Source organism: Anopheles aquasalis, chromosome 2, assembly GCF_943734665.1.
Source record: "Anopheles aquasalis chromosome 2, idAnoAquaMG_Q_19, whole genome shotgun sequence".
Taxonomy (NCBI): domain Eukaryota; kingdom Metazoa; phylum Arthropoda; class Insecta; order Diptera; family Culicidae; genus Anopheles; species Anopheles aquasalis.
Genome location: NC_064877.1, coordinates 25,639,782 through 25,655,418, shown reverse-complemented (window position 1 = coordinate 25,655,418; position 15,637 = coordinate 25,639,782). Strand labels below are relative to the sequence as shown.

Below are 15,637 nucleotides of genomic sequence, written 5' to 3'. Positions count from 1 at the left end.
AAAAACACCGCCTCACCACGCAACTCCCAGCAATCCTGACAGCGAACGACACGGAACAGCCATAAAACCCTCGCTAAAGGATCGTACCTCCTCCTCCTCCTCCTGCCTCACTGCCACCTTGATAGCCTTGTGGCTACTGCTGCGAGTGCCTCATTCAACTTGCAAAGACCGAACTCAAGGAAGGCGTAAGCCTTCTCTCCGTCAGGTGCTAAATACCCGTGAGCGTGAGCAATCGATGGGATCACCGGTCGCTCTCCGCAAATGCCAACCGAACCGAAGAGGTGAAGTGCCGCAGATTCCCCGGGCACATAACCAGTTTTGACTGAATACTCCACTCGACTCCCCCCCGAAAAAGTCAAAGAACACACGCTTTAAAAACATCATGAGCCCAAACAAACCCGCGAACGACTACAACAACAACGACAGCAACGACAACGACGACGACGACGACGACGACTGCGTTGTCAGTGACGATCGCGCAGAAGCACGAAAATGACAAAAATAAATAAAACAAGAAAGAAAAAAAAACAATATTTACGGAACGGAATGATCTCAAGGTAAGTGTGGACATTCCGTCGACAGCAGGAGGTTGCGGCCGCACACAGGCAGGCTGCTGGCTGGTCAAAAAGTGGAAAGATTCGACCTGACTGGACCTGATGATGATGACTGTCAACTGGCTGATGGCTGGTGATGATGCAAACTCTCAGCAGCATCAGCAGCAGAGACCAGCAGCGCAGCAGCAAGGTGGGAAGAGTACGGGCTACATACCGGAACAGATCCCATAGTAGGAGGAGAAGCAGAGAGAACCGGTCTGGCACGCGCATTTAGCATATTCGTGGGCGCCCAAGAATGGAGCTGCCTCCTAACACGACTACCTCCTTCCGAGTGCTGGCCGAGACCGAGGTGCTAGTAGTACATCTGTTTTCCCCCCGACGCGATCCAAGCGACGAGCAGCAAGAGGATCGGCAGTTCTTTCGGAGGTTTTTTTTTCGATAATCTTCGCCCAAAGTCAACTGCCAACAACTTATCGGAAGGCGGAGTTGATAACTCGAAGGATTATGTCTCTTCAACTTAAAAGTTTCTTCTTCACACCCACGGAGCAAGAAGCAGCAGCAGCAGCGAGAGCTTTGATCGATTTAAATGGCAGATGGCAGCGAGTGCACCATACGACCGTACACGCTGCTGCTTGTGCTGCTGCTGCTGCTGCTGCCGTGTGGTTTGTGCGGTGGAGAAGTCATAATCCCACGCGTGTGTAGGAGGCTAAATGGTTCTCTGGCGTCGTGTCATGGCAATGGGAAGCCCACGATTGAAAGTGAATCACGAAGGAAGGGCCATCATTGTGCCGCAGCGCATTGATTGAGATTCGCCATTTATAGGGGACCAGCCAGCCAGCCAGCCAGCCAGCATTTATGGTGCCGTGTGCCGGGTGTCCAAACACACATACCCGGTGGTGCCGCATCGCGATTGAATGCCGTTGCGGTGCTGACGCGTGGTACGATGCGTGCGTGCCCAAGAAAGCACGCAAAACAGACGAATTTACGACCAGCTGAGGGGCGGGCGGACGGAAGAAAGATGAAGCTTCAAATGGAGTGACGCGGATCGATTAAAATGGCGTGTGGCTGTGGTTTAAACTGTGGTCGCGAGTTAGCATTAAAATGCTTTGCATAAATCTGTCTCCGCAACCAACCGCGATGCTTATCATGCTTGTCCGGATTAAGCAAAACACCCGTTTGTTCGGCATGCAAGATAAAATCAACGCAGGATCTATTCTTTTTTGATTGGACAGATCGCTAATTCTCGGGCTGAAATACTGATAGTAAACATAAACGATAAGCTCGTAATCAATTAGTAAGTCAAATCTTGTAAGCGTTAAAATTCAATCGATAGCTCATAATGAAGAATATTGTTGATGAGATCATAACAAATGTTGCTTGATTAATAGGACATCCATAGGGCGAATGTCTAAACTAAGGTAATAAATACAGTTTAATATAGCTTTAAACCCTAAAACAACAAATTCGCTTAAAAGGATTAACCTCAATTTAAGTTTTTTCCATCGAAAGTTATCAAACAAGTTCATAGCAAGCAGATAATGAAGCTTTATACCTCCAAAAGTCGATGATTTTAACAAGAAAAAATATCCAAAACGTATATTATTGTGCATCATAATAATTAATGCAAGCTTAACCACTAGGATTGCAGCTTACAAATTTGCTGTTTACAGACATTTCGTGCTGCTACAAAAAGTGCACCAAAAAGCAATAAATTCATGCTGCGTCAAAGGTGCAGCACCCAACTGCCACGCTGCACCCGCATTGTGAATCATTCTGTGTCCTCTTTTTCCATTTCCACCCACACACATCATATATGCGTACCCCTCCTCTCCGTCGCAACCAGCACAATGACATCTCGAGCATCGCCTGTCGCTTTAGATAGCATCCCTTCGGCAGCCGCATTCTAATTAGTTGGCAATCGCGAGATGAAAACGATGCTACCACCATCGCGATGTGCCGTGTCCTTCCCTTCCCGCTGTCCAATGGTGGTTCGTGGCCCTGCAGCAGCAAAAGCCTCCCACAACAAACACACCAACCCAACCTCTAGGACACATACATCCGGAGCAAAAGTGGATCGGGAAAGGGGGACCAAGCCGTGGGTGAAATGGTGGGCTAATTAAAATTCATTCAAAATTCTCATTAACCGAACCATATTCCTCTCGTCGTTGTCGTCGTTCACGTCGCTGCAGACGTGAAGAAGCAAGGTGGCCATATCCTGCACCGTAAATGGTGCGCGGTTCCCTCCTGTGTCCTTGTCCCCGGTTTTTTTGCATCCCTTTTTCGCAAATCACCCCACCCAGTGTCTCAAAGAAGCCAATCGATCGAAAAGCGATCGAACCACGGGCGCGGTGCGGTGTGGTGCGGGGTGGGTGTGTTGTGCGAAATCCGAGGGCCGCATGTCGTGGGCCCGTCGTTTATTGGATTCTAATTACGACGACCGGGCAGGCGCCTCCGGGCCAAGGGCTTGCGGTGGGAAAAGGGAAAAAGGAAAGAAGGGAGAGAGCGAGAGAGACAGATAGCGAACACGTTGCCAGCGACGCAAGAAAAAAAAACACAAAAGGGACAACACTGGGATGGGATGGTGGACTTGAACATAAAATCGACGTAACACACCAACCACTCCTGGTTCGGTCCGCTAGAAACTTCAGGATTCTTGAGGCCTAGGCCGCTCCCATCGAGCGTTGGTAAGATGCCAGACCAAAAGGATTGTAATTTCTTTGTTCCCGTCGTCGGTTTGTCCTTGTTTTCCGGGGGGTTTCCTAGAGAAGCCCTGTAGGATCGACGATGGAGAAGGAGTTACCTTTTCCACAAATGTGACAAACAAAACGCAAGAAAAAAGAGCTGAGCCATGCTGGCGTCATTACCTAACGAGCATACGCGATGAGAACGCGTGTTCAACTTCGATTTTTCAACTCAACGACGGAGTGTTGCGGTAAATGGAATCATTTAAATGGATTTCGAGTCCCAGAGGAAGCATAAGTCACTTTCTTTAACGCAATACAAATCCAGATACAGATCAAGACCAAGATAAAATCGATTAGAGATGGCCAGAAATATTAATTGTGGAAGCGCTTGTCCATCAAAAGATGTTTCCTCTGCTAGAACGACATCCAAACAGTTGGTAACTGTGCTAGCTGATCTTCGCTTAATCTGAGCAACATCAAAGCATAAGGACAGATGCAAAGGCCCGCGATGTTTTGTCAGCTGCAGTGCCATTATCGCTCCCCCCCAAAAAGACTCCAGGCGAAACTCCAGATCATAACGACGTCGCTTGGTCGCCTCCCCCCAAAAAAATGATTCCCTTGCGTGTTTTAAACGAAAAAGAAGCATGAAACAGAGACAGGGAAGCATGGCCAGGGAAGAATGGGAGCTCTCGCTGTTCGTCTTATCAGCCACCCAGTTGGATTATGTCAACGACTGTTGAATGCGGTTATTTGTGTAGCACTTACACTCCGATACAAAAATATACCACCGATGGCAACCACCCCTCCTTATCATCAGCACCGTGCCCGGGGGTAGCCAAATCATTCCCGGGGTGGCGCATCGACGCGACGGAGGTGGAACTGGAACACTAGAAAGTGTGAACTGCACATTATCGTCACACAATCACAGTGTGTTGTATCGATGTGTTTGAAAAGTGCGCGCGAGTGGCCTATCGCATTCGGTGTGTGTTAAAGCCAAAGCCAGATCCGCGGGTCCATCGCCTTGGAGTCCTCCAATTGGCCCTCGCTCCCTCGCTCCCTCTTCTTCTGCCGACATTTCGGGGTCCAGCAAACGTTCACCAACAACGATTGTTGGCACAAACATTCGTTCTTATCAGCTTAAACTCCGCACCAAAAATAAAAGAGAATGAGAGAATGCACCATCATCCTTCCTTCGTTGCCACCGTCGCCCAGTTTTCCTTATCGCACGCGAGATAGTCGACAAATCGGCATATTTCGGAGCCGAATCCAGCGGCAGTAGCAGCCAAAGCAGCACCAGCAGCAGTTTCGTTGGACCACAGAAATGCTCCGCCCAGCGAGTTTTATGAACCACACATGACGGCGACGCGTGACCATTCTGTGTGGTAAGAAGAGAACTTACAACAGTAACAGGGAGCAGTCAGAGGGCGCCATCAGCCGCCAGAGCATAATCTTATCGCCAAAAAACCATTCCTCGTCTAGCCGGAACTGCTCTCCGTTACGCTACGCACTGCTGATAACTTTCCTAGTGACCAATCCGGGGGTATAGAGCTTTGGTGATGGAGTTTGGATGAAGGAGGAGTGAGTCCCGGCCCGTTGGCAGCCCGTACCGATCGCATGGAGCGATGGGTGGACGCGGTGGAGAGTTCATCATATTCTTATGCTTTGCGTGTCGAGTTTTAATTATAACCCTCCGACAGAATTTACATATTTTCAACTTCTACCCAAAAGTCAACTCCCGTTCTCATTGAAAAGACGATTGCTTGGGGCTTGGGAAAATGAAACATTTTCCAGATCTCGCTCCAAAAGCCGGGGGGCCCTTTTCCCTCCCTGGTGCCCGCACACATTTTGGTGCGCCAGCATAAAATTCCACATTATGTGCGGCAGCTACTACACTAAGAGGTTCTTTCATCCGATAAACCTACCAGCACCAGCAGCAGCAGCCACACTCTGCTTTGCTAACTACTTGCTGGTTATGTCAGTGGAAGTGGATTGTTCTCGTGACAATCCAATCCACCACACACCCTGTGTATCCATGGTGAGCTCACTTACGCGACGCCGTAACATATCGACGATCTTGACTCGACTTAGAAGGACAGGAACAACACATCACAGGGAAGTACTTCCGCCTTCGCCTAAGCTGCTCCGGAAAGAGAGAACACACATCAATAATACACTTGGCCCGGCACCGTTTCTCACCCAATCGCGCCACCATTGAACGACTTCTTCCTCGTTTCCAGATCCAGATTGCAGCAGCACACCATTATCGTATGTGTGGTAAGCTCTTCCTCTGGCCGCGCCATCATCATGTGTCGAGAGTAACCGGAGTGGGCGACTTAACAAGACAACAGACAGCAGCATCATGCTCATCCTCTGGTGCTTACCGCCATCATGATGGTGGTCATGGTTTTATGTTGCGATGCTTCTCTGCGGCAGGAATGCTGCGGGAATGCGAACGATCCAACTAACCGTTCGATCCATCCATCGGCCACATACTTCAGAGTTTGCGTTCGAGCGTTACAAGCGTTATCAGGGTCGCCGAACGTGCGTCTATCATCGCGGTGAAGTGGCAAAAAAAAAACAAGGGGGAGCAGCACACAGAACGACGAGGGAACAGCTCTTCTATCCTCTTTTTCTCTTCGCTTGACTCCTGGGGGATTGCTGTCAGCACATTTTCGCCGAGCAGCTGGCACACTGTGGAGGTAGCTGTTTGTGGATAACGAGAACATGGCCTGGGCTCAGAGGACAGGCCACCGAAAACATGCAACGTGTGTCTCGTATGTGCGAGTCACACAAATAAAATATGTCGAGCACCAAGCGACCACTCATACCGCGCGGTTAAAGGGCATGGAAAAAGTGCATTACATTCATGATGATGGTGGTGGATTCGGTGCATCGAGCGTCGTCGTTGCGCTCGAATGTACGCGGCGTCAAAATGTCCGCTTATTACTTCCGGACGGGTCCACTTCCCGCGTTTTCCCCGCCAGTTCCCTCTCTTTTTCTGCATTTCTGTTCCCAACGATATTGTTCTATCAAAACACTCGCGCGAGAATAACGTTGACGAGCGAGCAAGCGGCGGACAGTGAGTTTTGTTTGGTTCGGACCGGAAGTAAATATACTGCATCCATGTTGCTGCTGATAGCAGCGCGGTATACGGTGGTGAGTGGTGTGTGTTTGATGAGAAACCATCACCGCAACCATCGCTGCCGTCGTTGTTGTAGTTACCGTCGAATTCAAACGAGGGTGACGAACAAAATTATCATCTTCCGGAGGACGCGAACGCGCCATCACCATCATCGTCATTTGGGAGAGCTCGGGAGATAATAATGTTTCATGTTCGTTTAAAAAGTTGTCCACCCGGCACATCCGGATAATGACAAAAGTTGACCGGCCGGTGGGCAGGGGGGGGGGGGGGGGCGGTTGTGTCCGAACTCACAAGCTGAACCCGTGAACAATGGATTGTTTTATGTTTTAGTTTATGTTACGCGAAATCATTAGCTTCGGGAGGTGAGATAAGTTCATTCATAACGCAAAAGATCGCAGGATAAGCAGCACCACCATAATCGATGCTGTTTCAGGGGGGAAGAGGGCATTATTGTTGGCTGTAAAAGGTTGGTTGGTGATCAAATATTCACAAATCATACCCTGCAAATTTAATGCAGCTCAGCAACGGGTTTTCCCAGTTGGCGAAGATGCGAAAACGCAAACGCAAAATTGTATCTAATTCAAATCACTTAAAAAAGCAACCGAGTGAACGATTTCACAGCGCCACCACATTCACCACAACCAAACTGTACCACTTGAGACAATTTAGAGAATGTGGCTGATACTCCATTTCCATTTCTTCCCGTATCGTTGACAAACAACCACCACCGAAATGAGAGAGAAAAAAAACGGAGAAATCCACAACGAAACCGAGACGAGAGTGAGGAGGGGGCTTTCAATTCATATATTTTCAGGGCCACTGCCACGAGAAGGCAAGATTTTGAAGGGGTAGGGGGAGGTTGTTGTTAACCATAACACTCAAGCGAGAGACGCAACGAGTCTAATAAAACACCAATCGGGGCACTACACATGATGCTGCTGCTGGCTGCTGTACGTCAATTGTGTCCAATTGATTCCATCAGCGCGAAGCAACGCATGTTGTTGGTTGCTGCCGTTGGCGTGGCTCAGATTGAAGGTGAATGTTTGACCGCACATTGCTGTGTGGCGGTGAGGGGGCATCATGTGTAGTGATGCTGCCATTGCCGTATGCTATGCTGTGAGCAACCATGGCCCATAACCGAAAGCATTGGTATATATCACCGGAGCACAATTGCTCAATTGGACAAATACTCTTGATCCTCGGCGGCCTCCAATCTCTTTTCCGAGATTTAACACCTCCCCTTTCTCTCTTTCCCTCGGTTTTCCTCTCACGCTCCGTCTCATTTCTCTTTCCTCTGCCCTCGGATCGTTGCGTAAATCAGCGTAACGTTGAGGTAGGATGCGTAAAATCGCTAACCGGCCCCGGACTCCGGCTGGACTGACGAAATCATCATCATCATCATCACAGTCGCCGTTGACTTCTTAGCGAGGCGCGCAAAGGCATGCGCCATTGTTTCGGTTCGCCGGAGTCATATATTTGGCTGTCACGAGTGAGTGTGCGAGCGGCGAGCGCGGCGTGGCGCTGAAGGAGGAAGACAGCCGTTAATGTGTCACAACCGGTTTTTCACCGGTGTTATGATTGGCAAAGCGCAGCGGCCACCAAGTGAACCTCTGCGTATTAGTTCTCTCTCGGACACAGAAACGAATCACGGAGTCGAAGCAGCTAGCTAGTAGCCCGTGTCGCCGTTTGAGCAAAATTGAGCCACAACCCCGAGGCAATGAAGTAGGAAACCGAACCGACCGACCAACCGACTGGGAGGGGTAGAGCACGTCCGTTGATCGGACCGGTATTGGTGTGTTCCCACCACCAGATGACGCCACTGGTCGCCACTACGACGAAAACGAGCTACTGTTACGGCGTTACAACAGACCCTTGTGTTTTTTGAGGCCCTTTTTTCGATTGTTTCGTTTTCCAAAGGTCCACACACCTCTTCGGACCATTGGCTGGTTTGTTAATCTCTCTCTCTCTCTCTCTCTGGGTCTTTGACTAACCTTCAAGGGGCGTTGGTTGCACAATCGTTGCCTTCAAATACTCCATCCAAACGGCGATGACAATCGTCGTCGAGGCGCGATCTTCTTTCACCGTCTTTCAACGCACAAAACTCCGCTTGACTCCGCGTAACTCGATCTTCGTCCGGAGCGACCTTTGCATACGACGCGCTGCCACGTAAAGGGCCACGAGTTAACGAGAATGGGCCACAGAAAACCAAACGTTCACTGAAGGGCGTCCAGCGACTGGAGCAAGAACAGACTGAGAACTGATGCTGCCGCAGACACTGCGTTCGAGAGAACCAATGTGTACTGTGATTGCTCTTCATTGCTTCCACATTTTTTCGCGTTAAGCAGCCTTCTTTGATGGGGCTCGAAGCCTACCGTTACTTTGGAGATGGAGATGTTTCTCTCGATCAACCATCGGCCTCCTTGGAGTAACCTTCTTTAGATGAAACAAAAAAAACCGGATAAGTGCGGTTCCGGATTACGTCAGCATGTTTCAAGCATGCCCGGAACGCAAGTGCATTCCTGATGAAAAGGATGATCACCGTGAGGTGGTGCTGGGCCCCAAAAGCTGATCGAACAGACACACTTTGAGGTACACATTAAAAACATTGCCTGGTTCACCCGACCGCCTATTGTGCAATAGTAGCTCGCGCTCGCTGTGCGCGATCGCGATCAACCATAAAACCGGGCGCACGGGCAGGCGACAGCGGACGGAGAAATGGTGTAAAGCAAACAACGGGAAACAAACGTGTCAGTGGCGACAGTGACACCATAATTCCCGACACGGCGGTACTCCGAAATTGGAAGCCACCACAGTGACACAGCAAACGGAGGCGCGGCCTCCAGCGAGCGCAAAAAAATAACGCAAACTCTCCATTTCATCTTGACCTCCTGTCTGAGCGTGCGCCAACACCGCCAAAAAGGCCACGGTTTCCGCGTGGGTTGCCTCTTAGAGAAAGAGAGGCACAGAAAGGGGGGGGGGGGGGGTCGCGCGAGGTTTTTTCGATGGTGGACCACGAGCTCCCCCGCAATGTCAAGCTGAGTAACGAAGCGGTTGAGGGGGAGGGTGCACCATATGTTTTCTTTATGATATCGCGGAGTTTCGCTAGATCGAGCGATGATTCATGTGCTTTATGGGGGGAGTTTTGGGGGGGGGGGGGGGGATTCCAATAATATGTGCCAAGGACACACAAACACACTCCTATTAAGGGGTGGCCACAATTTCACTTTCATCATGGCGCCTTCGTCGTCGTCGTCGTCATCGTCATTCGTCGTCGTGACCATTCAGTTTGGCGAAGGAAGGAGGAAGTCTCGTCTTCCATTGCATCCCGCGCAAAAAGGGTTTCCTCTATCGCGTGCGGTTTTGTTGTCGCAAACTCGAACCGGTCCCAAAAGCGACATACTTGTGCGAAGATGTCTCTCTCTCTCTCTCTCTCTCGGTGTGGCATTGAAAAGTGCACTTCGGCGCAACACTCCAACAACAAGGGGAACCGGTTTTTGGGGGGAACATTTCTTCCAACCCACCCCCCAATTGATGTCATAAACGAATTCGCGACTCGCTCGCGACGCATGACCTTGGGAAGCTGCACTTCTGGACGGTTCCTTCCTGTGGAGAGAGGGAGAGCTGCAGTCGCGAGCCCGCATCTGCAGCAGCTGATGGGCTCTCTCTCTCAATGGATGACGTTGCAAAAGCGTCGCCATCGGTGGCGATTCCACAAGTGACATTGGACTCCCGGGCGGCAGCGATCCCACGAGTGTATTGGGGGGGGCTCGCGGCCCATTGGGTGATTCGTGAAACCACCAAAGTGCGATGATTGTGTAAGCGCCATCGCTGGGTGACTGTGGAGTTGTCACCGGCCGTTGTTACGCACGACCAGCGAGCCAATCCACCCCCCCCCCCCTTTCCTCCCTCACGGACACAGACACACACCCACACGAAGACGCCATTGAGAATGCATTGAAGCGGTAAGCTTGTTAAAGGAAATCGTCTCCTCAAGCCCCCCGCCAGCTGCGATTGAGAGATGCTGAAAGGCTTTCCTTCAATGCCTCTACATTCTTGTCGCTCCCCCCTGTGTAACTGTCGCGTGGGATTCCAAAAATAGCGCAAAGAGAGCATTTCTGGCATAAGTCACTGGCAGACAGGTAGCGACTCCTGTCATCGCGGGCGTATCATCGCGTTTTCTACTCTGCTGGTGTCAATCTGGGATACTCTCTCTAGGATCAGTCCTGTCAGACATCGGAATATCGTTTACAAAACTGACCGCCGTCTTCACAATTAGACTCCCATTCTTCTGCTTCTATTTCATCCTTAAAACGACGAATCGAATGCGGCCTCTCCGACGATCCTGTGCATTAAAAATGAATGAAATCATTTATCATTCAGCTTGCTAATAGCACCCCAAAGTGGAACTCCTGCCTGCCAACCATTTCAATAGCATTTGCCACCACCATCTTGTCTTCACAATCACCATCCCGAGAGAGAGAGGGATAGTGTCACCTTCGAAGGAGGATACCAAAGACATTGGATCACGCTGTCCAAGGGCGCGGGCGCATTTTCGGTGACCGCGACCAGATGTGTAGTCCGTTCTCGTCCGCTGACCGTAACTCCCGACACAGAAGGTGTAATTAACTGTCGGTGAGGCCTGGGAGAAAGCTTTTCCTCGTTATCCGTTGGCTACCGGTGACCGCCCACCAACGTCGTTGGCTTTCGGGTTTTGTTGAGCGGATCAGAAACATGTCTAAACTAATGGTACACATAAGGTTGACCCTCCTTCTGACGAGCACCTTACCTTTAACGGTCTAAGAAGTAACCAAAAACCTTGAAGTACCCCCCCCGGGTCATGGCTTGCTACATTCGTTGATGCTTCCCATTTTTAAGGGACCGCGACGAGAAGCCCCCACTTCTCCATCCACCAAAAGGGGGAGAATGTTTATTGGTGCGTCAAATGTTGGGATTTTCGGGACAATCCTAAAACCACCTCCCCCCTCTGGCGATTCGTTACGAAGGGATCTAGCGTGCCTTGGCCGACTTTGGACTGAAGAGGGCCTGCAGCTGATTTGGTTGCCCACCAAGTGTGCCTTGGGGCGTTGGATCCAACGCCAGCTACCTGACACGGGATACACAGGGATTCGATAATTAACAACAACAATCTGCTCTCTCCGCGACCGCCACGACCCAAAGCAACTGATGCGAGCTGATGAGGATAATACTCGCTCGCTACTATCACAAGAAGTCCACAGTCAGGCGCAATATCAAACGGAGGAAGGATCATCATCATCTCCGCCTAAATGATGTGCGGCAACAAGGATAATCTGATTTTCCACCAAAAAAAAAACCGCCCCACCCGCCTCAGGATCCTTGATATGCGCGCTCGCGGTCGTGAAATATCTACCAAGCGGAAGATGATTTCGATTACAGCAGAGCTTCCGAGGGCGCGCCGCTGGTCGCCACCATATGGAGCCGAGTAAGAGACCGCGAACAGATCGATAAGAGGGACCAAGACGACGTCGGCTCTCGAAGGATGTTCAACGAAGACGACCCCCCCCCCCTTCCCCTCCCCTCTCTGTGGGTAGGTCGCTTCGTCGCTGGTCGCACATCATGCGTTCAGATCCGGTCCGCCGCTGCTTGCGGCTTCGGCCGTAATCCAGGCCACAAAATACGCGAGAAAAGCGTGCGCTGTTCGTGTTCGGTGTCAGTGGAGCAGACAGGCAGATTTATGCGAAAATCTGCCACCCCCCCCTTTCCGTTCCCTTTTTGAATGGGAGGGAGGGGGAGGAAGTGTGTGGATCAGCAGAATCTTTAAAGTCCAGTCTCGGTGTCGCGCATTCGCGGCCGCGGAAGCGAATTGATTTGTTTTGGAGATCGCGTTGCGGTCTTGGCAGTGGATGCAAATGGATTTCTCTGGCTCAACCAAGATTGAAGGCATTATTATGGGGGCTGTTGTAACAGAGAGACACCACCGCGCAGACACTGTGTCTTCTTCGTTTTTGGTCAAAGGAATGTCGTGACAGGAAAAGGAAAAGCAAAAGGAGAGAAAAATAAAAGATCCACAGCAAACAATGGACTACGGAGAAGGCGCGCTACACTGATGCGCTGTGGTGATGTCGTTAGAAAAAGATTTCTCGATTCAGAACAGAAAGATTTGAGCGCACCATTGTGAGTCACTGTGCAAGTCAACATAAACTGCAGCGCAGGCCTGTTTTCTGGTGCAAGCAAGCAAGAAAGATAGAGAGAGAATGCGAGCACCTTTGTGGTGGCGCCTGAAGCGCCAGGAACTGTGCGCGCTTGGTTATGATTCATATTTTTCATGGAAACAACAATCCACAGTTGCTGCCTGATGCTTCTGCCCGGGGGGTGGACAGCAGGATATGAAGATAGCAGCGAGCAAAACCAAAAAAGAAAAGCGAAAAGAAAAGACGAAGAAGAACAAGAAGATCTGTGAGTGAGGACTTACCGATAGCGCCGCCGGCGAATGGTTGGATGATCGGCGGCGAACCCTGAATCAAGTCAGAGCCACTGCTCGAGGATGAGTTTGCATGAAGCGCTCCGAATGGAAGTGTGTAATGATCATGAAAATGGATGTCATCTAAAAGTAAAAACAAAAAGAAAAAAGAACAAGATGCACAAGACGATGATGAACGGCACTACGGGGGAGGGAGGGGGGGGCGGGGTGGGGGGTACATAATACAGTGGCGGCGACATCTGATCTACAGCAGCAGTGATGGTGAGCGGGGTGGGGTGCTTATTTCCGCCATAGAAGCATAAAGTCGCGGCGTTGTAAGATTCGGTTCAAGCTGCAGCATTACGATTGTCCGCCTACTTGGGAGAAGTGTAGCTCAAGAGAAATAATAAATTCCTTTTCCGTTTCTCACCTCATCCCACCACAACTAGCGCCCGAGTTGGATTGGGAAAAGTAAACAGAGCTGGCCAGCTGGTCCGAAGACTAATCATAAATTTACATGACCATCATAAAGGAGTACAGCAGAGGGGGAAGGAGGAGAAGATGTGGCGTACAGTTGGTGTTGACGATGGTTTTCCATAAACCCATTGGCCACCGTCGTGGTTCGTCACCGGGATATGGTTGGTTTGGTAATGTTTGTGCTGCGTGCTCCTGAAGAATCGCCTCTCTTTCTCCACTGCCGCCAGTTCCAGTGCAGTGTGCGCGAGCGCCGCTACTCCTCTCCTCGACTCGTGAATATAATTGAACTTATTCCGTGTCACCCCTCCTCTGGTTGCTTCCCAGCGCCACCACATTTTATGACACGAGCTTTTCTTGGCTTTGTGGTTGCTTTTTAAAAGTTTAATGAAAACCCTCGCTGGCAGAGAGGAAGCAGCCCAGGGAGAGAGAGAGAGAGAGAGAGAGAGAGAGAGAACTGGCAGTCGTTGTGCGGCGCGGCGTAGTTGGGCGATCGACATTACGTTGAATAATTGTTATTATTATTTTTGTAACCTAAATCAAAACCAACGACCACACAACGGCATACGCTACACACATTTCGACAGCTATTGTTTGTGAAATGGGGGGGGGGGATGGTTTCGGCGCCCGTCTATGGGAATGCAAAGATAATTTGGTTTCGAAATTCAATTTGACGCAGTCGGCGCTCATGTGTATGGTTTGAAATAATTGCACGCCAATCAGGTGCATCAAATTGATGGTGTGCAATCCGTGGAATGGGCCGGTCCTATTATAACTATTTGACATAGTGGCTATGCTCCCGGAGGATGGGGGGGGGGGGGGGGGGGGGTTCAAACGTAGTGCAGCTTTTACGGCCTGCGATGGACTTTGTTTTCAATTTAAAACGATGTTGTCTGAAACACCTTTTCTATGATTGCTGGGATAATTGTTTTCTTGACTTTATGAAAGTTATACCTTTGTTTGGTTTCTGGTTGGATAATGAAACTAGGCATTATAACATTTTTCAATTATGTAAATGTTAATAAAGCTAACGCGATTTTCAATTATTTACATCATTAGATCCATTTCAGTAGTATAGTGACTCCAAAATTACTTCCTTCATATGTAGTATAAAATAAAATAGTTTATTATAATAGTGGAAGCATGCTTTTGCAAATTTCCCTTGTCAGAAGAGGATTTTTCGGACGAACAGACTAAAAAGTTGCTACAAGAGACGAAAAGAAGATATTTTTTTTGCCGAACCAATACAATTAATTGGAAGAGGTGTCTTTTTCAAACATTCGAATGCGCTCAATGTTTATAATTCACGAGTATCTTCTTTTTTATCATATCTATTTTTTTTTCAAAAGGTATTCTTCTAATCCTAGCAATGATTTTAATTTTCTCTTATTCTCAAACTTAATCTCAAATAAAGAGTATCGAGTAACCGCACTCAAACTCGAACTAACAATCGGCCTCAAGTTTTAAATAAACACCGGAAAGAAGTCCGATTTTAAACCGAGAAGATGCCAAACTGTTTGGCATTTCATGTCGCGTTGGTAATATCGTCATTAGGCTGATAATGCCAGCTCTCCCTTTCTATTTCACTCTCTTCTTTTCTCTTGTGAATGTTGCTCTTGCGAACGGTGTTGTGCCATCATTAAATGTTAATTTGCTGCCGACCCGACTGGCAGAGCTGACTAGCTGGTGAACCGAAATGAAGACGACGAAAAGAGAGCTGACAAATTGCATCGTTTGCAAATCGTAAAGCGTCGCGCTCGTGGCGCAAACCTTTCAGGAGATGGTGGTGGTGTTTGATTAGCGGCAGCATCGGTGTCTTGCTGTGTGAATGAACAGTTCACGAACAATTATCACACCATGCCTCCGCCTCACACAGCCACACAAGCTGACCCACTGGCACATCTCGCTTTTTCCCGTTTTCCTCGAGATGTAGGACGACAGTCGCACCCGACAATTGGGACCGATTTGGCTCGATTCCGTTTTTAGCTGAAAATATGCTATCAGCCAGCCTGCGCGCGCCAGCGCGCGCCAGCGGCAGTGCACCGGCGAAAGGATAATGCAGCCGAGCGCAGGAGCAAAACAATTGTCCAAAAATAAAGCCCATCCTCGGGGGGAGCTGGTAGTGAGGAGCGTCCTTCTCCTTGGCAGGTTTCAAGGACACAACTGCAGCAGCAGCAACAGCAGCAACATGATGCGAACCAACGCGATGTCGATTGTTTTCTGGCAAGCTCTCTTTCCAATCTGGCATCCGGCCCCCCCCCTGGTTTTCGCTGCCAAAAAAAGCTAATTTTAGGGGGGCGACGACGAACATAGCCAGAACAACCAGAACCAGCCAGTACGAACC

The 15,637-nt window shown here is 49.6% G+C and overlaps 1 protein-coding gene across 7 annotated transcripts in view; it reads right to left on the bottom strand.

The window, feature by feature from the left end:
• Nucleotides 1-15,637, bottom strand: part of LOC126572641 (RNA-binding protein Pasilla) — an 88,475-nt gene that overhangs the window by 60,166 nt on the left and 12,672 nt on the right. For all 7 annotated transcript variants that reach the window (XM_050232120.1, XM_050232116.1, XM_050232121.1 and 4 more), the window contains exon 3: nt 12,832-12,963. In XM_050232120.1, the coding sequence (XP_050088077.1) occupies nt 12,832-12,963 (132 nt within the window). The remainder of the gene's footprint in view (nt 1-12,831; nt 12,964-15,637) is intronic.